The sequence below is a fragment of the Chlamydotis macqueenii genome, chromosome 10 (genome assembly GCF_036417535.1).
Source record: "Chlamydotis macqueenii isolate bChlMac1 chromosome 10, bChlMac1.mat, whole genome shotgun sequence".
Taxonomy (NCBI): Eukaryota; Metazoa; Chordata; class Aves; order Otidiformes; family Otididae; genus Chlamydotis; species Chlamydotis macqueenii.
Genome location: NC_141565.1, coordinates 112,392 through 136,439, shown reverse-complemented (window position 1 = coordinate 136,439; position 24,048 = coordinate 112,392). Strand labels below are relative to the sequence as shown.

Genomic DNA, 24,048 nt, shown 5'->3' with positions numbered 1-24,048 from the left:
GCTGAAGTTGTATACCGGTAATTAGCAAGATACTGTTTTGTTCACAACCACTCACACTCAACGTGCACGCTCTGTGCCTGCTATAAGGCCACTGACCTATATTTCCATAAAGCGAAGGCAGAGAAAGGGGGGGGGGGGGGGAAGGAAAAAAAAAAAAAAATCAATCTTCGGCCATATAAGAGTAACACACTGCCCTCTTTCTATTAAGAAAAGGATCATTCTCCTGAGAATTGTTTTGATAAATCACACGAAAACTAAACTGTACAAAAACTTACATGTAGGCAAAACTGGCAGCAACAAAACAGAAGAGTGACGAAAAACGCTATTTTTTCGTCCCACAAGAGCTTTTGTCCAAGTTCCTCCGAACTCGAATGGCTGAGACATAGTGAAGATCAAACAGCTGTTCAAATAACCACAAGAACACACAATGCCATCATTAAGACACAAAAAGGGCAAGTCTCCATTCTAGACTCTGCATTTTAGGGCAAAATACCACAACAGGGGAAGCGGAGGCATCCCACTCTTGGGAGCAGTCGTCAGTGCCCGTGCCAACACGACCATCTGTATGGCTGGTTAGCCGTCGGCTGTCCCAACAAACACCGCTCCCAGAGCTGCTGACTGTTTTCACCCTGGCCACACAACTGTCACACCATGAACTTCCTTAGCTGTTCCTGATTTACCAGGTTGACATCGGTCATCTTTTCAATCTCTGCAGCAACGGAGAGATGCTTTCTTACCTGGGTTGGGATAACCCAGGTAAGAAAAACCAACGGTATCTCTCCAGCTTCCAGACCTAAGCCACCCCACACGCAGCAGCAGCTTGAATTTCATCGCACGTGATCGCTCGATACCTGGTTATTCCGTTCGGTATTTCCCCTACATCAGAAACAGCTCAGACCAGAGCCGGTCTGACACGCAAAGGATGGGTAGCTTTGGTTCCGGGAGAGGCCAGCTATCCCAGGTTTCTCTCATCTCCTCAACTTTCACAGCAGCAGACACCTCCCTTTGGGCAATCAAACGCTAAAAAGTCGCAGGGGTTAATGAGTTAGCTACACTCACTAATGAAATAAAGTGAGAGAATACTAATCAACATCACTTAGAAAAAATCTGGTCCCCCTCCTTCATCTGCAGATGATCCACTGAGCATTTATGGGGAGCTGGGGAGGGAGAACTGATACATCACCACTCCAAACTTATTTCACCCCCCCCAAAAAAAAAAAAGGATAAAAAGGAATATCAAAGTACATCAAAACCAAACTTGAAAACCAAAACATAAGGTAAAAATTAAAAAAGAAAAGTGGATTTTAATACAGTTGCAAGAGCAGCACGGGCACAGCAGTGTTGTTTCTGATATCAGACACATCCCCTAGCTGGCTCTTCGTGCTTCTGCCCAAGCAGTGTTTTGTCACAAGCCACGATCTTAAAACAGACCATATGTGACCTGAAAGCAAATCTCAGGGTGCAGTCCTGAGCCGGTTTATCAGTGCAGAGCTACCAGGTGAAACAAAGGAATGTTTTTCCCAAGTGTATGACAGTACTGCTTTGAGGCACGCTGTAGTGCATGCTCTTTCCTGTTTTCAAAAGAAAGCCAATCTGACCCAAACAAATCTTGCTTGGATAGACTGCCAAGGGCCACCTACTTTAATGGAAGCCATGCCAAGCGCAGGCGAAACAAAGCAATCTCCCTGCCTCTGCATCTTAACATCACAGGCAAAGCGGACGTTTTCACTCGGCCAGGAAAAAAGAAAAAAAAAAAAAAGAAAAGAAAAAAAAATAGGAACAAACCTCTTTAATTAACAGTTTACAAAGTAACTTCAAGACATTGTTTCCCTGATTAGAGCGTTTCCAGCTACTCTTTCAATGGTGCACATTGATTTTACATCTGTCAAAAGATTACAGCTGCATACAAGAGATTTTCACCCTCCACTGCTCATGGCAGTCAGAAACCCTGGGCAGACTAAAAGTCATAATGAAGGTCACGAGGAGCCCCGACTAAAGAGAAAAACTCATCCTGCTATTACTGCAGCACCCACAGGCACCCAACAATTTAATTATAAGACGACAACGAAACGATCCCTCCGCCAAACGTGCTACCAGGTTAATTCCCAAACAATAGTGTATCACAGAATCTTAACTGCTAATCGAAACTTTGAGACTCATATTTAGAGCTTTATAATGTCAGAAGAACAAGAATTTATTTTAATATTTCTTTAAAAATCTGAACTCTGAAAATACAGAACTCAAATGGTGACTTTCAATGCCCTCATTTTCAGTATCAATCCAGTTTTGGACACCGAGTCTCTAGGCAGCAGCCATTACAGCGAAAGAAGCGTTGCTAACGCCTTTCCTCTGAATATATCAGTGCACTGCAACAATAGAGAAATCACCAGCAGATGCCTCCTTGAATACGTGCAAAGCACGTCAACTGAATTTCCACGACAGTTCATCATCTTTGGAATTGGTTTTTATTATGTTTCAAATGGATACAAGCACTCTGCAGTACTTCTTTTCTGTAAAAACAGTCAGCTCTCATAATTCTTTAAAAAAGAAAAAAAAGAAAGAAAAAAAGGAAGCTGTTGGTATGAAAATCAACTTCAATGAAAAAAAAAAAAAAAGTGGGAAGCGAACAGCTGCCATCTGCAGCCACCCGCAATGTGCTGAGCCAGCACGCAGCTATTACACCGTTATCACCGCCTTTGAACCTCCTGCACGGGACAAGAGACAGGTTTTTTAAAAAATAAACAAATAAACAAACCAATGCTATTCACACTGTGACCCTTCTAATTCTTTCAGCACATTAGAGGACAAGAAATCCAGTCTTGCACATTGAATTTGACTGGCTCGGTACCTTCAAAACACAGGCTCGTCACTACTTTGCTTTTTGGAACAGCGTTCCCAATGTGCCCAGAAAAATGGGTCAAGAAGGAACCAAAAAATCCACACCCTGCTCCTGTTTGTTTGGTGACCGTGATGAGTTTCTCTCTGAACTCTTTCTACCTCCACAGGGTCTCCCACTCTGTACTTCCTAGAGGCAAGGTTTCCAAAAAAGCCTTTATTTACACCTTCCTTCAGTGCAACCAAAACTCCTACACTGCCAAAACTCCACTGCAACCAATTTTACCACCAACTTTCAGAGCTTTTCAGCCTCCTTCGCTCCACTTAATCCAAATATTACCACTAGAGTCCCCTTGCTCCAAGGTATGTGCTCCATGTAAAACGTGCCTTTTCCCCACTTTCTGTATTTGACACCATTATGCCACTCACATCTCTGACCTCTTTTTCCATCCTTCACTCTTCCACTTCCAAAAGCTGCAAATCCTCTGCTACCGTCCTTTTTGCTTGGAAATAACTCTTCTAGAGACCAAGTGATTTTTTTTTTTTTCTTCAGTTCTTTTCCAAAATTCTTATCATGAAAGACAATAAATGTTTCAGCACTTTCCCTTCTCTAAGCTCTTCACCTGTAGATGCAGCACTGCAGATTAGAGACCATGCAGAATGGGGAAGGTGGTTTACTCTACACCATGCAAGCCTGTACAGAAGTTAAATCTTCTACAAGCATATTTTTTTGCTATATGATTAACATTACTTCAAGTTTCTCTGTCCTTTGCAATACATCCAGAAATATTAAGGCAATAATATTGAGAATTTCATATGATTTTGCTGCATTGAAAAAATAATGCTGCCCTTCCTCCATTTATTTAAAAAGAGAAGAGCAAGTCCTTTTGATTTGACACAGAAATACAGGTCAGACTACACGAACCACAGCACCTACTTGAACACACTTCTGGCCACTTACCAGTTGCGCACAGTCTAATCCAGAGCACAATAAAATGTTGTTTCTGCTTATTCTCTGCTCTAATCAAAGTCCTGCCTTCTTTAAGCGAAGCTCCCGACACAGCTTTTGGGGGACGCAGGACATGGACGCTGTCCTTCCTCGGCTGCGGGGCAGATCTGCTGTGCATCTTCCTCTACGGGTTACCAGTAAATTTAAGAGGGAGAAACAGAAAAGCAACACAAAGGACTACTCAGCACCTTAGCTGTAAATCCTAGCAGGAAAGAGAAGTGTCATCTTAACTTTAGGAATACTCTTCCTTCACTGACAACGTTAAGGAAACCTGGAGAACCTCAGCAATCAGAGGTTTATAGAAGAACTGTCAGCCATCATCGCTCTGAGCAGGTAGAGTCATGTCTAACATACAACTTGATGGGCCTACCATGGTGAAAACACAGGCTCTGAAAAACAAACACTTGCTAGTAAGTAAAACAGTCAAATATTGTGAACTGCTGGGAAGCCCAGGACACGAACCAATGTCTCTTCCGCCTCTGTTCACAGATTTTAACTGCGAGGCCCTGAAAGCTGACACAAGCAGCTGTAATATTGCTATGTCCAAGGACAATTCCTTTTCTCTAGGGTTAAAAACAAACAACAAAACACCCCAGGATAGACAATTGTGTGCCTGTGTTTAACACAGAACCGAAAAGCCCAGCATTATCAACAGAAAAAAGAGGGAGAGAGTCCCCTGCACACAGTAGGGCTGGGTAACCGCACGGTGTTCATATTCCTTCAGATTAACACACGCTTTCTTGATAAAGCCTAACAGCTGATAAAGCAGAAGAAAGTTTCTTCAGAACAAAACTCAGAAAACCAGCTTCCATTATACAGCCTTGGAGGAATTAAATTATTCACGTGCCACTGACAGCATTCAAAATCTCAAGGTTTTTTAGCACATATTATATTGCACCATGTCATGTCAGCTACTTTTCTTGAATAACGTATAAAAGCACACACATTAAAATATATTTCCTTCTTTAGTTTACACAATCAGAACACCTTTTACTTCCCTGGGAAAGAATCGCTCATTTATTTTTCAGCCTCTCTACACTGGGCACGGCTGCCTCTTGCCTTCACAGCCAAATCACCCTATGAAATCTGTTTTGGTGCCGCTAAAACACAGGAGAGATGAAAGAAGATTAAAAAGGAATGGCAATTAGCAATTACTCAGGAGCAATTACGCCTTCCAGTGACTCCTCCAGGACGCAGGAGCTGCTGAGCTAGCTAATGGCAGCTGTAAAACTCATAATCCGTAGCCACCCCGTCAGCCTGTCTCAACAGGCTCACAGTTAGATAATTCAACAAAAAGCGTCAAAACCGCTTGTGTCTGCTACAGCAGCTCCAGGTGTACTGAATGTCGCTCTTCCAAAAATAACCCATCGCTTCTCTGCGAGCGTCCTGAGAAGATGCAAAAGGAACAACGGCAGCGTGAACGCCGCTGCCACCAACGCGGGTCAGCTTCGGGTTTCAACCCCCCAGCACTGCTGCTGCCAGATGCACTCGACCATCTTCCTTGTGCCACTTGTAAGGACTGAGGAGATTTATTCAAAAAAGCCCCAGTAACAGTAAAACTCTGTATCCTATCAGGTAGTTACAAAACAGCAGGTAAAAACTTTTGCAGCCAGCCCTGACAAGCAAATATACCTTAAAAATAAAGCAGAGATTCAGCCTCAGTTGATTTCCTGACTTTGTTTGTTTATTTTTAAACTTCCTTTTAGTTTTGACAGGAGGAGACCTCTGCCTGGCCAGAGGACACATAATCAAGCATTTTCCACATTCTCCCTCTTACTTGGAGCAAATCCGGAAAGGTTGCAATGGAAGTAAAATTTCCTGTTCCCCTAGACATCTTGCAAGTCAGTTCTCTCGACAGGCAATAACACAGGACTTCCAAAATACACACTATAAAGACTAGACCTGCCTACAAACATTCTCTGCAATGAGATGGAGAGGAGCCACAGCAGTTTTTCTTTCATCAGCAGTCAGAAAAAATGAAGGAAGGAATTTCCACTCTGTCTCTGCGGTATAAAACAGTAGATCGTATTCCACCTTCATCCCCAATGCTTTCAGATTACAGCAGCGTTCCTCACAGCATGGAGTCTCCTTGGACTCACATCGACACAAAACTGCTACCATCAGTCAGGCTAAAGCTAAGCACGGCAAGAGGGACTGGGGAAAACCACACTGCTCACCGCGCTCACCAGCTTACGAGGGCCACAACATGTTCTCCTTGATTTCCCTCACACGCTTTCAAATGAAATTTGCTGTCAGATCTACAAATGATCACAGGAGGCCTGGGCACATCCTCCTGTTCCCGCTTACCTGGACAACGACGGTGAAAAAGCACCTATTTGAACTTCTGCCACTTTCTGATCCATCATACAAGAGAAAAGCCAAGTCCCTCAAGGTAGGGTTGACTTGGCTTTGTTGTGGGCCAGGAGAAGGCTGGTATCTCTGTTCACACACTGCCTCACTGTTCCCCACCAGTAATTATAAGGCAATTCAAACCAAAATGCAATAATACACAAATCGGCATCTTCAGAGGAAAAGAATCCCAAACCACCCATGGTCAAGTGGCCCAGATATTTTCATTTTAACGCTAAAGCTTTCATGCCATTTCTTTTCCTCCTCCTCACCTCTTTGTCCCACCAGAATTTACCAGCAGCAGAACCACCAGCTAGGCTAAAAAAAGGCCAGGAAAGAAGAATGCACACACCGAGATGACACAAAGTGACAGGCAGAGAAAACTCTAACTGCAAGGTTCCAGTTACCACATTAAGTTTTGATTTTTATTTTTCTTTAACTGAGTTCAGTTTCAAAGTTTAAAATCAGTCATATCCAGTTAATTCTTGTCAGCCTTTATGTTTCAAGTCAAGTCAAGTAACTAAATGCATCTTCCCTTGTTCAGCAGACGAGAGCTTTAAAAAAAAAAAAATCTTTAAAAAAATTAAAATCTTCACACGAAACCTGACATCACCCACTTCCCCTCTTGCTGCACTCTTAGTTCTCACTGGGGTCCATCTCACACAAGCGTGTTTGCGCACAAGGGTGCATGGGTGAGGTGGAAAGACAAAGCACAAGAAAAAAAACACCCTCAATCCTTGCAAACTGACAGCTCCTCTGGGGTTGTATAAAGCAAAATGCAGCTCCAAGCAAAGGTGGCTGAAATGTGGCAGTGTCTAGAAGGAAAAATCACCTTCAGCCGCAGTGACGCAGGGAGCTGGATTGAAAACTACCGATCAGCACGCTTTTGAGCAGCGTTTGGAATCCGTTACGGACACAATGCTGCCTCCGGGGTCGGGAGCTTTTCTTTTAAGCTGCTCTTAAAGGTTAGGAAATGAGAGTTGTGTGTGTGCTTGCAGGGACTGGTTCCTCGCCTAGGCAGAGCACGTGGACTGACTCCAGCTCTGTTATCCCACAGCCAGGACCTGTGAAATCAGAGGAGAGCTTGACTGACGCGTTTCATCACCTGTGACAGTTTGCCCCACAAATCTCCTTCTCTGTCGTACCCCGAAGAGAGGTACTATTGAACCCCCACATCTCCACAGAAGTAACCCACATTCCCTCATGAATTTTACCACCAAGTGTTATCCACATATTTGTGACTATGCCCTAAAGAAACTAAACGAGAGACGCTTCTGATTTTCTGTGGTCACGTAGAGTAGGCTGAGATTAAGATACGGGCCCCCCTCCCGGCAAAGGCAGCCCGTGGATTATCTCAGGGCTAGATGAGACTAGTACGTAATGAATCAAAGGAAGGTGCAAGAAAGCCCATGAGCAGTAACTGCTGGTTGTTTACCACATCCATCTGTGGTTTACAGTCTGTGTAACTTTTACTCAGTCTAAAATTTAAGCAATGGTTATGGCTCTCAAAAAAAAAAAAATCTTTTCTACATCAGTGCCACAGAGCTACAGATTTCCTAAGTAACTATACTTTTAAAGTCAGTTTCTCAGCCATTATTTCCCCTCAGAAACAGGCAGTTTCAACACCAGACCAATAAAAGCTCAAAGGTACTCTGAGGTAGTAAGTTAAGCACCCTATGAAAAAGTAAAAGCCATCACTTTCATGACAGAAAACACAAGACTATAAGCTTTACTATTACTCCTTTTGTGCAATTCAGTGTTTTGTTATGCTCCTACATCCTTAGAAGTTAGGGTGGGAAAAGTGACGGAAGGAGAAGTTATGCCCCAAATATTTTGCAGCAAGAAAATCTGTATTGGGAGTGAGGCAAAAAATGTAAACCCAAAGCATCTCTGTGCTTGGACTAAAGAGATTCCTCTGCTTTTTAAGGCAGCATTCTCAGACAGAGTACTGATGTGCAGTACCCACAACATCAGCATGGCCCAGACATGCAGTCACATGTCTGTCAAACGAGCTGGGACACAGTACAGTGGTTACTGCAGAACCAGTAGGTATTTGAACAAAGCAGAGTGAATTCGTACTAGGTCAGAACTATTGTGGCCACAACAGGCTGGTTCAATGGACGGAAGCAGAAAGCTGTATTTACTCTGTTGCTGGATGGCAGCTTCAGCTGGAGGTAACGCCTTGCTGAAATTGTGGAGAGACAACCCATCTTAGCAGTATTAAGCAGATACCCATCAGCTCAAGAATCTTCCTTATTATGGTTACACAGCACCAGAAAACATAACCACAACACAAGCTGTGGTGCGCTCTGTGTGCCTTCACTCACCTCTTTCAGTTCCTGCGCAACAGAATTAAGGCGTTCGTTTTCAGACTGGGTGTTGGCAAGGACATTTCTGAGCTGCTTCAGTTCTGTCTGCAACTCCATAACCTTCTTCATGTAGTACTCTTCCTTGGTAGCCGACTCCTGGATCAAGGTCTCCTCTCTGCTCTCTCCATCTGCTGCTACCTTCTTGTGGTTGGTATGGGCCTGCCCAAAAGCCTAGGACAGTCAGAAAACAAATTTTTTATTAGTAAATCCAGAATTTTGCATGAGTAACTTCCATTTTAGATAGTTGATACTATTTACCCTCATATTTCTTCAATGCAAAACAACGCAACCTTTTCTGACACGCTTCTCTTCTGGGATCAGACCTTTAAACGCTACCAAGCAGATGCACAGGGCTTTGGAACGCAACCCACAGCACCCAAACAGTGTTTGTGATGCACAGGATACTCACATGGAACCTCATCTAAACCCTCGTGGGAGGGAACAACAAGGTATTGGTTTGGGTTGGCTGTTAAAGCAAGACTTTGGTTTTCAACAAGATGACTGCAAGAGGACCAGATGCTTTTGCAAGCACCTGTTCTCTACAGCTGGGTCAGACTCACCTCTGCAAAAACAGAACCACTGAAAACAGATTTAGTGCGAGGAACCCGAGCCATTTCTCAGCACACGTACACTCCCTGATCCAGCTACACCAAGGAAACACATCACCACCCTCAGCTGCTTGCTGATCCTTCAGACCTGCTAACCCACTGCCAACGTAAGCGAGAGAGGTCAGCAGGGCTGCTCCGTAACCAGGTTAAGTGACCGTGGGTCACTCTGGCTGAAGTAGGTCAGCAGACGCTCACCCAACCAGCTTGGCTGCCTGCTCTCGGAGATGTCATCTCCAGCGGCGTGCCAGCAAAGGGACTTAGAGGCAGGTCACAGATCTCTAACCTCCTCAGCATGGCATGCCTTTCTTTAGACCTGACACTCATCTTTTACCTCCTCCTCCTTTTTTGGGGGGAAGGGGGTAACTCCCTCCAGGAAACTCCACCAGGCGATGCTCCTAGCAGCAGCGTTCTCCAACACACGAGCAAGCAGCCTATACGGACAACCACGCTGCTGGTCTGCAGCATTTAGGAAACCTGTCAGTGGCTTTATACATTTTTTATAGACGCACAAAGCAAAGATGTGAACATTTTAAGTAGGTATATATTTGTAAAACACAGCCTAGCAGATAGGCCAAAGTCAATGAGATTAACGGATGCTACCTTAACTGCCGCACGCATGTGCGCCACAATCCAACCCCAGATGCATCTGGAGCTTTCAGGTACCACAGCGTCTTCTGGGCTGCCAGTGTCCATACGGCAGGTTTTCATAGCCAACGTTAACAGCGGGGATTAAGCCAGGTCAAGGACAGATCAGCATCTCATAAAACCTCTTGTCTAGTCATGCATTATGTTTTCAATTAATCATCTTCCGCTAGCTCTTCAGAAATACACTCTCAGTGCAGAAAAAAATCTGCTTTGAAGAGAAGCAGATTCAGTATTCAGTATGCTTCTGTATATCCAACCAGACGCATTAACAGCACCGTAATTATGGAATACACCAGGCCTGAAACAGGCGATTCAATGTGTTAGCTCTGCCTACAGTTAAAGGCACCCACATATTGCTCCCATCAGGTTAAATATTATTTCGGATAAGCAAGTCAGAGATACAGGAGAGAAATAGCCATTGAAGAAATTCTAGCCAGATTCACTGAGATGACCCAAGGGAAATTAAAAAGCGTCACATTTCAGACAGAAAGGAAAGCACCATCTGTGCAAGTCCTTGTCAAATGAGTTTCAACAAAGCGGCTTAAAAGCCTAATACCCAAGATCTCCATAAATGTTAAAGGGATAGCAAATAATATGCAAGCTTCTCAAGTACAGTGTCTTTTTTCCATAAGGAATTAAGACCCACCTTTCACAGACCTGCATTTACTGCACATCTCTGGCACAGAGAAAGGGACCTGGGCATCCACGTGCCCCGTGAAGTGGCACCATTTTCTGGGCAGCGGGATGCCAACACAGAGCTCGCTGAAGCTCGGGATACTCAAAGTCACGACTGATCAGCCAGACAGCCGAGTCCAAGCATAATTCAATTGAGGAACTCAGTAATACTGCTAAGGGAGAAATTATTGAGAATAATGACTAATTTGCTCTTGAAACGTCCAATACAGATGCTAGGCCTTCGGTTTCTTTAATAACTGAAAGGAGAACATCATCATTTTGCAGAAGCCACTATTGACACGGAGTATTTGAACACAGAAACTGGCATAGCAGATGAGACGGGGCTTTTTTTTTTTCTTAATCCGATATCCGGTCTTCTATAGAGGCTAATGCCAGAGAAAGGTGCAAGAAATCCCGCAATCTCCCAGAGTTGGGGATTGCCTTGAGCCTTGAAGCAGAATGTTTAATGTAAATTTGGAAGAGCTATTAACATTTAGTTACCCCTGTAAAATATCCCCTTATTTTTTTTTATAGTTTTATGCTTTTTTGGCCTCAATAAAATCTTACAGCACTGAATTATGCATTTTAAATCATATTCTTACACAACAGTTTTTATCAGTTTACAGGTTTCCCAACTTTTCACAAAAGAGAACATATTTTTATTCAGACACTTGCAGGTGTGCTGTTATTCCACGATCCCCACCTCAATCATTCGTCATTTTTAGAGGCTTCCATCACGCCCCTCTATTCCCTGGTGAAGGCAAGGTGAAGTTAGAATCACAGAATCACAGAGTGGTTTGGGCGGGAAGGAACCTTCAAAGCCCGTCCAGCCCAACCCCCTGCAAGGAGCAGGGACATCTCCAACCAGATCAGGTTCCTCAGAGCCCCGGCCAACCTGGCCTGGAACGTTTGCAGGGATGGGGCATCCACCGCCTCTCTGGGCAACTTGGGCCAGTGTTCCATCACCCTCAGCGCAAAATTTTTTTTCCTGATATCTAATCTGAATCTACCTCCCTCTATTTTAAAACCATTACCCCTTGTCCTATCACAACAGGCCCTGCTGAACAGTTTCTCCCCATCTTTCCTGTAGCCCCCTTTGGGTACTGGAAGGCCGCTCTCAGGTCTCCCGGGAGACCTTCTCTTCTCCAGGCTGAACAGCCGCAGCTCTCTCAGCCTGTCCTCACAGGAGAGGTGCTCCAGCCATCTGATCATCTGTGTGGCCTCCTCCAGACTTGCTCCAACAGGTCCAAGTTCAGTAAGTTATCATCACTTTTACATCTGAGAGGTTTTCTCCATGCCTTAAGACATGGACTCCCTTTATAGAAGCTGCCTTTTATTACGGCTTGTCCCAAATGCAAGACCAACCCAACGGGAACTGCAAACGTCAGCTCACACAGACCAACTGTGCAAACGAGCTCGTGGATCACCCCTACCAAAGGGCTATTCTTTGTGGGCCCTGGATATTTCTGCACAGCAAGGCTATTATTTGCTGTCAACCAGCAAGCTTGTGAAGTTTCAGTAGAAACCCTGCCATTAGCTTGCCAATATTACTGCCTGGGGTCAGGAAGGTGGGTACAGAACCATGAAGAAATGGACTCCGACGCTACACAGAATGCAAGAAATCTTCTTAACAGGCACAGTCATCAGGACAGGCAGCCTGGAACAATCCTATCCGGGTGGATTTATAAGGGAACACTTAAGAAGCACCTCAATTTAACCAAGCATTATTATCTCTCTTCTACGTTCTTAGAAACGACCTCATACATTCATGTTAGAGGCCGTTTTCGTAATTGCAATAGCCTGCGTGGAACAGGAAATTGAAGTTTAACAAAATTGTGCAAAATTACAGGGCAATGCAATTACCTTCCATGGCTACAGCCCTGGCCTGTTTTAAATCAAGCTATTAAAAGGAAAACTGACTTTTTTTGCTGATAGGCATGAAAGCCATAAACCTTCACATACTTAGAAGTCCAGCACCTACCCATCCAATTTTAACATTAGATAAAGCACAGAAATAGAAGTCGGAGTTACTCTGTTCTTCTCCCTCTTCCAAAACCTCTATTTCTATGTACTAAGGTGCCAAAATAGGGAAGAAGACTGTTGACAGTTGTATCAGAATGATACTTTTTGGAGTATAATTTCTTCACAAAATAAATGAGTTTCTGACAACTCATTTGCATACACCTTGCTGGACGCGGGGGCTGCAACGCATCATGTTCTGCTCAGCAGTTGCCTCAAGGAATTACGGCAAGACACTGATGTTACGGGATGATCAAAGTTCCCTTCTGCCAGGTTTCCCAAGGTCAGGTCAAAAGCAAAATCAAAGAGTTCACAAACCAAAATGCTACCTTGCTATCTGCTGAGCTAGACGTGCTCATCGGTACATTGGGAACCACTTCACGCTGCTGGGCAAAGGCACGATTAGCTTCCCTCTGTCTCTTCAGAAAGCTGCCAGAGAGACAGAGCGAAAGCCCTCCTTCAGTTTTAACACTATCCAAAACCGACCAAAAGCAAAACCAACCTCCAGCCAAAACACACACAACCCCAAGTGCTGTATACCCATTTATCTCTGGACCAAGTGAAGATGAAACACTGCCCGGCCAGGGTGCTCGCAGCTACGTGGGGCGAGGGCAGCACAAGACAGCAGGGAGGACGTGCCAAGCCCTGAGAAACGCACCCCACCACTCGTACACTAATTATCGGTTATCGCTAGCAACCAGCTGCCCAAGCTGCTGCGAAGCTGCAACTGAAACCCTGACCAGTTTTCGCTTGTCAAGCTGCCATCCCCTACCAGTCAACACCAGTACCCGTGGTCCTTCAGCCCCCCTCCCCCAGATACACTAGGGAATGCTGCCCAAGGCTGATGATGGCAGCCCTGAAGCCAACGGGAATTTCGCCGTAACAAGCTGATAACGGTTTACCAAAGTAAGTACCATCAACCAAAATGCTACTAAATCAACTTTCTGACTCAAAGCAATTAGAAAACACATGCTATTGTATTCTTAAATAAACAAAAAAAAAAAATCTAATTGCTAAAAATTGCTAAAAACTTAATGTTCAGCCGATGATATCTTAAATCTCAAGAACTCAAAATTCTCCATGGTAATTACGAATGGGAAAAAGAATTTGGACAGCAAACAGATGAGGCAGACTCAGCCAGTGACTGAGATGTTATATAAAATGGTCACAACCAGCTCACTTCAAATAAAGCCCTGGATCAAACTGCATTTAAACACGGTTTAAAGTACCAATTTCCAAAAGATGGACTCAGTAAAAGGTGAAGCTTCCTCTAGGTTTGACGATTACACAGATTCATCTGTGTGTTTTACAGGAGGAATCCTATTTCAATCATCATACAGCTGAGTTTTTGCATGAAACTCATCACACCGGAATACCTTCATACAGAACTCCAAGCTTTGAGAAGAAGGTATTCCTGACTCCTTGAAGATTAGCGCACTTGTTGAGGTATCAAGTACTTCCCATCAAGACTAAGATTTTAAATCTAACCTTTTTCAAAAAGTTTCTTCACGTGCAGATGTTCACCGATCACACGAAATGTGCAGAATCTCTGAAACACACTGCTTGGAGAGCTTCAAAGGCCATGCTTCTCTCAGAATGGCTGCTGCGACACGGGAGATGCAAAAATTGATCTCAGTCATGCTCCAAGGCAAGACTTTAGGCCCTGTGGAAATTCAGAACAGTGCTGCTTTGTCTGCCTCTTTCTTTGATCTGTCACTCCAGACCTCTACTTACCCTGAAGCATGTCCTAAAAATCATGAAATTCACCCAAAGTATGCTGGTTATGCTTCCGTATTTTCTGGGACTTCCTGAACCAGACTGCTGAAAACAAGAGGTTCACGGACTGCCTGGCGCCTGGTCAGCTCAGCATAGCATGAAATACCGGGAGGCTCCCTGGGCTGCCTCCCTGGGCTCTACGCTTCAGTCTGTACCTGTCTCCTTACCTAGCATGCACATTGAGGCACACACCAAACCACAACAAGAAGGGAAAGGCAAAGAAAAAGCCTCAGAGCTGCTTAAGGCAGGCGCACGAACAAGCAGAGAGTCACAAAACCCCTCCAGAGTTGTTACAGAGCAACAAAGAGCAGTGATGAGATCTTCCCCTTACTCGGTCAAAACGATGGGGAGGTTCCTGCGCCATGGAAGAACACACCCAAGAAAACAGAAAACAACAAAAATATTTGAGCAAGGAAGTTCCGTAAAATAAGTTGCTTACAAATTCATCTGTCATCTAAAACTGAACTAAAGTGTTTTCCCTTTAAAGAACCAGGGGTCAGGGAAAGACAACTGCTTAGACACGATTTCAAGGATTAAGAAAGAGGGAGGAAAATCTTGAAGGGACTCAGGGCTCCACAATCCAAATCTACTTCTGGACAGTATGTGACATCCTAGTAACATGCCAAATTTGATTCCTTCAGATAAAAAAAATAATTGAAAAAGTACTTTGACTTGTAACAAACATGAAAAACTTCAATATATATCTATTTTTGACACAAAATGTTTTGCTGGTGGAATTCTTCAGCCTGAACACAAGCCAAAACTACTTTTTTAAAGAAAAGTCTACCTTTTTTTTTCCTTTGATCAGCTTATCTCACATTCTTTGGTTGCTATGATAGAAAAGGTTGAGAACCAACAAAAGAAAACCCCAACATATTCTAAAACACGCATCAGAAACCAAGGTCAGATTTTCAAAGCGACGCAGGTACTTGCTTAACCAGTTTGTATGCAGCCTAGAGCCAAGTCCCGGGCTTTGGTTATCATTTGGAGACAACCCCACTGAGCTTGCTAATGCCTCTTCGTACACAGGTCAATAAAGGATCATGTTGTCGTTTTTGAAACAAGCTATCTGCTGTTTCATCACAATGCTGAAGCAAGTACGCAGCTTCTCCTCTGGAAAAAAAAAAAAAAAATCTCACACACTGATTGCTCACCCCAGTTGGTCATGAGTTACTAATAGCCATCTCAGCAGCAGCAGGGGAAATTAAAACTATTAGTAATTTTAACATCTACACCGTAATTGCTTAAAATTTGGATTTACATATACTCACGTACAGCCTGCATCCCAGCGACAGAGGTGGATCACACAGTAACATCACTAAAAATCAGAAATCCATGCAAAACCTCGCACTTCATTGGTTCACAAATACGTGTTTCAGCAGGATTTAGCTACAAAAAGCCTCCCAAGGAAAGGTGATTCGCGTGCCACAGCATCACAAGAGAGAGAGCAAGTAAGAAGCAGTACCAGAAGGTAGATGACGGCAATCCAGCTAGGCTTTGACCTGTCACAGACCGGGTTAGAACTGGGGGCACAGAGCCCACCTTCCATATGGGATAAGGAAAGAGGCACCAACATGCCACTTCATTTGCTGCCCAATTTGCTGCCCAAAGCAATAACTAGAGTTACCCGGGCCAAAGGGTTCACTAATGCTGACTGCAAATTCGGAACGTCAAAGGTGTCACTGGTTGCAGCTGCTTATCTATCCGCAGACACACGGGAGAAACAGGTAAAGAAGATTCTGAGCACGATGCTGGGAGCAGAGGACAGACACGGGCTTTACAGCAGCAATGCTCCAAGCTGGTCAGAACCAACAGAGAAGGAGTCAACAGGAAAACAAGGCTGTGCCAAAGACCACTAGCACTGTCCCCAAGTTATTGCAGGGAAAAAACCCATCTCACCCAAAGGCTTCACATACTGGTTAGGATCAGAGACTCAGAAGGAGTCACACAAATGAAATCACCTGAAACTGCTGGGAACATAACAAACAACGCTGTCCTTTTAGGATCCATCCATTTTTCAAAACCTGGGTAACGGGATGCCTTTGCTACTCATAAAAGTTCCTATTTCCCTTCTTTTATAATGCATGACAGTAACAATGCCTGGCCCCAGCATCCCTCTGCTGATGGGTAGGGACCTCCAGCAATCCTGGTTTTTCAGAAAACCTTCATGGACAAGCATTATAAACAGATTACAAACCATCCAGCACCTGCAAGCTCCAGCTTGCTTCAGACGTGACAAAACCCCAGCATTGCCGTTCTCAAGATTACACACTTCAGAGGCCAAGACTTAATCTTCCCCACTTAAGAGAGCCTAAACCCAGAGGTGCCCAGCCTTCCTTTGTTCCCCAAACCGCTCTGTTTGAGCTTTTTTCCTTTGTGCAATAGGTTATTTTGCTATCTTGAGGGGTCAGATCGCTTTAGTCACACAAACACAGAGCTAGGAAAGCAGACAGAGTTATATGCTCTCTGCTTATCACGTATTCCCAGCCAGCATTAATGTTTGGTACACAAGTTCTGGATAAGATCAACAGCATATAAAAATCATACACTTTTCTTGCTATTGAGGATGTTTCTCTGCTTATTCCACAAACCTGGTATGATAACAAAAAAAAGCAAAGAGACACTTAAAAAAAAAAAAAAACAAAAAAAACCAGCAAACGGTCAAAGATCAGTTCTTCAATCCCGCCTTCAATCTGTAACTGAAAGCGAATCAGGGAAAACAGAACTATCACTGCAATGGAAAAGAAAGAGAAATGCTAGCTTGAAGTGAATGTTTAACCACCAATCCTTCACCTGAAGGAGAGGCAAGGTGTTAGTAATGTAAGTGCAGTACAGTAATTAACATTTTATGTTCAGCTTGGAATGAAAGTTATGTGCATTTCTGGAGTGACTGCAAATCTGCTTCCATCAAATGCCTAACAGACAAAAAAAAAAAAAGGAGGAGACAAGTATTTCAATAAAAATACAAAGAATAAACCACAATACATTGCTACAGGACGTAGAATCAGAGCACCGGGATGAAAATACCAGCAAGACATTGGCCACTTCTGCACATAAATCACAGCAACAACATGGGAGTGCAGAAGTACAGATAGTTTGAACAAGTTGTTAAAGTTCAGGCATTGGGGCTTAAGACGGTCTCTGGTCCTGAGGGATTGCTACCTTGTGCTGGTAGCGTAATTCTGCATCTTCCTCATGTCTTTTTCCAGATACTGGTCACTGGTGGAAAGACGCTGGATGGAAGAGATGACAGGTCTGATTCAATGTGGCAATTTATTCGTACTCCCTTACGCCCTCCCACACTCAACAGCAGCCTTGTCTTTTTTGTTAGTAATGAGCTGCTCTTAAAATCTCATACCCAAATGCAAAAAAAAAAACAACCCAAAAACCCAACCCAAAATAGGCACAAGAAAGCACAAGGGGAGAAATGCTTTAATCAAGCCATCCTGCAAACAGCTCCAGGGGGACAACGGCCACCAATGGGCACTGTCTGCATGAGAAGTCTCTGTCTCAGTCCCCACCTTTTTTTTTTTGTGTGTGACTGGGGGAGTTTAATCTGTACAGGGCAGCTTTACCTTCACAAGCGCAGACTGCAGCTTCTCTGAAGAGCAGTGCAAGTACCGTTGCAAGCAGTTTTCAAATAGTACCATGCAACACTGGTATCCTCCTTCCTCTACGTGAAAATCCCCCATTTTCATATTTTGCTCCTAGCAACTTCACTTCCTTTTAATTATCAATATGCCTCATCAGCATGAAACTAATCAGGATATGTTAATATGCATCAGAAGATTAATTAGCATTAAAAGCCACTCGAGTTTTTGTTCGTGCTTCTGCACTGTCAGTCTGAATTTAATTACAAAATTTTAGCACCAGTTCAGCTCCTAATTCTTTCTGCTTATCAGATTCAAAATAAAATATGTTTTCTGCAGATTCATGAAGCACTGCACATTTTTGATAATAACAAATTCATTATAAGATCACGAACAGTTTGGGTTGGGAGGGACCTTTAAAGGTCATCTAGCCCAACCCCCCTGCAAGGAGCAGGGACATTATGAACAAAATTATCTGAAATAGCGACAGCAACGTGCAAAAGCTGTGTTCTGAAAGACTGATGCCTCTTTACAGGGAGCAAGGAATTTATTAATAGAGGTATTATATTCCTCCTGCACGTTGCATTCATATATTTTCATTTTAAATTCTCTTGTAAAGCAGCCATTGGCACATTCTTCAGTTAACAGATCAGCGCTTTGACTAGCAGCTCCTCAGCTAAGTCCTTAAATGCACGCACCAGACTTGTCTCAGAAGCCTAAAGCCACAGTGTCACAAGCGTTTTCATCGGCTCCCATAAAGATCATAATCCTTTGAGCATGACATAATCCTGCATTCCCGCTGACTCGCTCCCTCTCCGCTCCCAGCGCCTTCAGCTGGGTGACCAGGGCTGATGGCAGCACGGGCACGACCGAAGGGATGGATGGATGGATGCGGGTGCACGGACTGCGGCAAGACCACTCTCATCCCTCCTTCCAGCAACAGCCAGTTCAGCGGCCCCACCGAGACCGAAGTCCTTAACTCCAGCAAGGCTACCGAGCTCCTTCACATCTCTAAATGGCTCCGGTACCTTTCACCAGAGCCTTGCTTCATCTCACAGACCTTGCTGCTGCTAAACCCTCAGCAGCACCAGGGAAGCTGCAGCCCAAACAGAACAGGCATTTTGTGCCGTTGTAAAGTGCCTTGCAGGACTTGATGCTTTTAAGCAATTGAAATTCAAGACGAAAAAAGAAAAATAAAACCTCCCAAAACCAAACATGAGATTTTGCTACCACAACAAAAGGTTCAGATGACTTCTGGGTCTTCTGTGTGGAACGGCCTGCCCAGGGAGGTGGTGGAGTCTCCGTGCCTGGCAGTGTTCAAGAGGCGGCTTGATGAGAAGCTACAGGATATGGTTTAGTAGCTGTGGCAGCAATGGTAGTGGGAAGACGGTTGGACTAGATGATCTTATAGGTCCCATCCAACCATGTGATTCTATGATTCTATGATTCTATGAAATTATTCCCTCCTATTTGTTCTCCTCAGAGACACGAGGGCAGCACAGCAGAGGAGACCACATGGCCACCAGCCACAGCAGACCAGAAGGGATGCTCTGGCAGCGCCAGAGAAGAACCAGCCAGGAGGGACAGGTCAGCAGCAGCGTGGTCAAGCTCTGGCGCTCCTTTGCTTCCGTTCGAGCTGAGCCAGTGCAATCATCAGACTTGCAGGAGATTTAACAAGGTTTCAGGTTCAGCAGGAAGAAAGACAAATGCCTTATAAGATCACAATGTTCTCCCTCACAGATTAGAGGGACATTCCACAGATGATTTAGAAGCATTTTTTTTTTTTCTGAATGGTAAAAAACACACTGGAATCTATATTTAGAATATATTGCTTCAGTGTACTGCCCCTGGGATGAAAAGATTTGATGGTAAAAGCCTAATTTAGCCTGTCAGCTTAGTTAACTAGACACCTAACCTGTATTAACTTGCATAGTCCAGGGGGCTAAATGCAATTGATGTGTCTACATCAATAGCCAAGCAGCAACTCCACATATTGTTACAAGAGCCAGTGGCCAGATGTTGGTGATACTGGACACAGCTGGGAAGGGCCTGTAGCCTCCTCTCCTCCCTTTTGATGCGACTCAAAAAAAAAAAAAAAAATCTGAGGGATAAAACACAGGCTAAACAAAGGCAGTGGAAATGGCTCAGAGCAATGCAGGAGGCACTCAAAATCCCCAGCACTTGACTTCTTTTGTTCACTGGCAGGAGTGCTCCATTTCCCGTGCTTTTTGATTTGGTGTGCAAGACCTGTACAGGCGTGAACCAAGGAGTCCAGAGGCTCCAAAGGGATTACTGAAGCTGTGAGTTTGGCTTCAGGTGTGGAAATTGCTGAAGCAGCTAAGAATCCGTTTGCTTCCAAAGTGAACTCATGTGAAAAGGTGTTAACATGACAGCTCTTGAGTCGGGAGATTGAGAAACGCGCACAAGACCCAGCCTAGGGAGCATCCCGAGCATTTGTTTCTCCCCACGCCCTCCCTCACCTGCCCTTGCAGACCACCGCTCAGGCGTGATGAGAGCTGCTCCTCTGCCCACTCTCTCCTCCGCAAGCCTCACCAGCGAGCCACTCTGGAAATTGTTCTCAGCCATTCCAACTCCTGCCCTTCTGCTCCCTCATCCAGCAATAAAGCTTGGACTCGTTAGCAAGCAAAGTGTTAAAATCGCAACCACCTTAACAAGCGTTGGCAAATTGGACAGCGTGAGCTGAGCAGGCGCAGGCAGCAGCTGTGAAGGCCCAGTCTTTTCATAAAACATTCATCCCCAGGTACAGAAGTTCACACTGACAGCTGCTTGGAGAAAAAAAAATAAAACCCAACTCCATAGTGCAAAAATAATAACAAAAAAAACAAAACACCAAACTGTGTGAAGATTGCACTGCAGAACAACCCAGTCATGCTTTTTTTCCTGTGTTTTTCATGCAAAAAAAGGGTAATAGCTATATATATCAGGATTAGAAAAGTGCAATTTTGAGGGTTTTTTTTTTCCCCCTAAAGAAAGAAACTAGAACTGTCTTTGGACACCTGTAGCTGTGCTCCTTTGGCACCGATTCCAATTGCTTTCTTAATTTCAAAGTTTTCCCAATATGGACACCTGCCCACATCAAAACCATCCCTTTGTTTCGTACAGGCCGCACACCAGGGGTGAAGTAGCAATTACTTCTGGACGCTCTTGACCCAAGGTGAGATTTCTTGGGCTGTCCCATCTCATTACCCCGTTGTTGAGTTAAAATTTGAGGCAGCTCCTCTCCTCCTCATGGTATACAGATAAAAACATGCTAAGGAGGAGAAACCAAATGTCATTTAATACATCTACTTAACATGTCACCCCACAAAACGGCCCTGTTAGCATCACAGGGATAGAACAACACTTTTGCTCAAGCACACAGAGAAAAATAAGCGTCAGCTATTTTAAGCTACCCCTAGATTCACCCCATGTCCTTCTACAACTGAGCCTTCAGAGCAGTTGGGACAACGCAATATGGAAACGTCAGGGCCTTTGCCCCACCATTCCCTTGCTGGAAGGGCACGATTTGTTACCATTAAGCCAGGAGCTGCTAGCCGGTAGCTCTATGCTGTTACGAAGGAGAAGATAAAAAAAATCGGTCATTGATCCATCACACTGTACCGTTCCACCTGTGTCACGCACCCCTACAGACTGCAAGGGACAGCATTACTTATAATGCCATGCTAAACAGAGCCGTAAGAAATGAAATACATTTTAAGAAAAAGCTTTTGGATTTAATGCAAGGTGAGATACTTCAGGAGCGTTAAGCATCTCCAAGACGGCACAGTCTCTTTTCTGAGAGAAGACCTGCAAGGTCAACACGTGGATTAAACCACAGAAGGGTCTCCTTTTACTATAACATGCACACATAACACTAGGTAAGGATTTACACACATCTTGCATTTCGGCTGCTGGAACAAGTGAAGTGACAAGCAGTTTACTGAGGATTTGTACATTACCTGTAACATTTTTACGCTCTTTCTCACCCTGGAAATTCAACTCTCACAGAAAGGAAGAAGTGCTACAGCCCAAACAGCTGAGACACAACAAGGTTAAAAGCCTCACCCAAGGTTAAACAGCAATTAACACAAGAGAAGCAATAAATGCAAAGCCTGCAGAGTCTCCTGACCAGGCAACCTTCAACTTCCATTACTCTGCCTCCCTACAAGCAAATACCTCCATCAAGAATTTATTCTTGCTATCGCATGGTAGGATCTATCCGTCCTGCCCATGCCTGCCCACCACAGCACTGAACAGTGTGTAACAATAAAACTAGTAACATACAACCTATGTAGGAATTCAAATTTGGACACAAACCCGTTCCAAAATAGCTTGATAGAGTTCCATTAAAATAAATAAATAAACAAATGAATGAATGAATGAATAAATTCTACACACATCAGTCCTATCTTATTATTTGCCTTTGGGGTCTTTTTTTTTTTTTGTGTTCCTTGTTACCAAATCTTACGCTGAAGAACAGAGAATGAATTGGAGAATGATGCCAGGAGGACGATTTCACTTCAGAGCTCAAAAGGCTGGGCAATAGTGTGACAACACCAGCTTGCACAAAACAAGATCACCAATGCAAATCTAACCCCAAATTAGCACAGGTACAAAGATCTATACTAGAAAAGAAAAGAGTGGGCCAAAAGGAATGGAGAAGTAAACCCTCCTATGCTGGTCACGCTGTGTTTAGGTACTGCCTTTTCCCAGCCTGGACAGCTGCAGGCACCGAGGAAACCCACAAGCTTCATCTCTCCTGCCTAAAAAAATATCAGAATTTTTCTGTCCTCATCCCAATTTCATCCCTCACAAAGATTAAAGAAAACATGCCTCGGGGGAAAAAAAAAACAACCCACCCTAAACAAAACACCAAAGCAACAACAACAAAAAAAACCCAAATCACCCTTGCTCATAAAACTGCTTGCTAACATTAAACATGGAATCTAATTTTTGCAATTGCTTCCCTTCAGACAGTCTTTGTTAAGTAAGAAAGTTAAGTACTAACAGCTATAAATCTCCAAGAGACTGCTTTTATTCCCAGCTCTTCAGTAAATTTCTCGTGTGACTATTTGGACAGCCATTTCATCACTTTCTGCTGCAGTTTCCTGACCTACAGTAGAGAAACAACAGTCCCAGCGCCCTGGGAAGTAGAGGAGAGTAGTAGATCTACAAAAAAGGAGGGCAGGAACACAACAGACAAGTTTCAGTTTTCTCCTTCACCTATACACTCTTCCATTAGACGCAGAAGCAGGTGAAACCAACCCGAGCACCTCAGACAGTTACTTCAGTAACCCATTTTCTGAGATTAAAAGGTAATCTTCAAAAGTATAAGAGGGGTTTGAAAAACACAATGAAAACAGGATCAATCCAACACCACGAAGTATGCTGCCAGCGAACTACGCAACTCCTGCCTGACCGCCAATGCCATGGGGCCAGGCGGCCTCGTCGCAGCAGGCTCTAATTAAGCACTGCCAGTGTGGCCTCCACACCCAAGTATGCATATTCTTCTCCTTTAACCTTTTCATAAAGGAATTGTGAGGGGAAAATAGGACACGAGTGTCGCTCGCGCTCATTTCTGCTCAAGTGAAACCTACCTCGCCCGTCCGTGCCCGTTTCCCTGCCGTGTTAACCCGGCCGAGACGCGCAATTCTCCCCATTTTCCACGCCGCACGTGACGCCGAAATGTCAAGCGGCAAGGGGCAGTCTTTAATAAATGCCACGCTGCCGTTTTCTCCACAGTGAAACACTGCTATGTGAAGCTAATTGTATTCAACAGATGAACCACCGTGAGGCATTAACCCTTGCTTTCACCCACCCAGAGATGTTTAAGAGCTGAAGTTCGTTATCACCGTCACGTTACCGTGTATGCTGCACCACCACAAGCCGACTGGGACGTGCACAACGCGTTCCTCCAAGAGGCATGTTAAAAAAAAGGAATTGGTTTCAAACTAATGGGTAGAAAAGTAGGCACAGACAGGGGAGAAAGGTGATATATAAGACCTTGTCTGAAAAGAATCCCTTGCCTTTCTCAATAAAGACTGAGAAGCACAGAGATGTCCATGTGTGCACGCACCAGGAGAGCAGTTTCGTGTCCGTAGCACCCCCGGAGTCAACACACAACAGAGATGCTGGTTTGCAGTTTGGGAGCACTCCAGTAGACGCATTTCAGC

At 44.2% G+C, this 24,048-nt stretch overlaps 1 protein-coding gene across 4 annotated transcripts in view; it reads right to left on the bottom strand.

The window, feature by feature from the left end:
- The window catches only part of BICD2 (BICD cargo adaptor 2), an 86,444-nt gene that overhangs the window by 33,675 nt on the left and 28,721 nt on the right, over positions 1–24,048 (bottom strand). For all 4 annotated transcript variants that reach the window (XM_086755886.1, XM_086755887.1, XM_086755885.1 and 1 more), the window contains exon 2: positions 8,521–8,733. In XM_086755886.1, the coding sequence (XP_086612012.1) occupies positions 8,521–8,733 (213 nt within the window). The remainder of the gene's footprint in view (positions 1–8,520; positions 8,734–24,048) is intronic.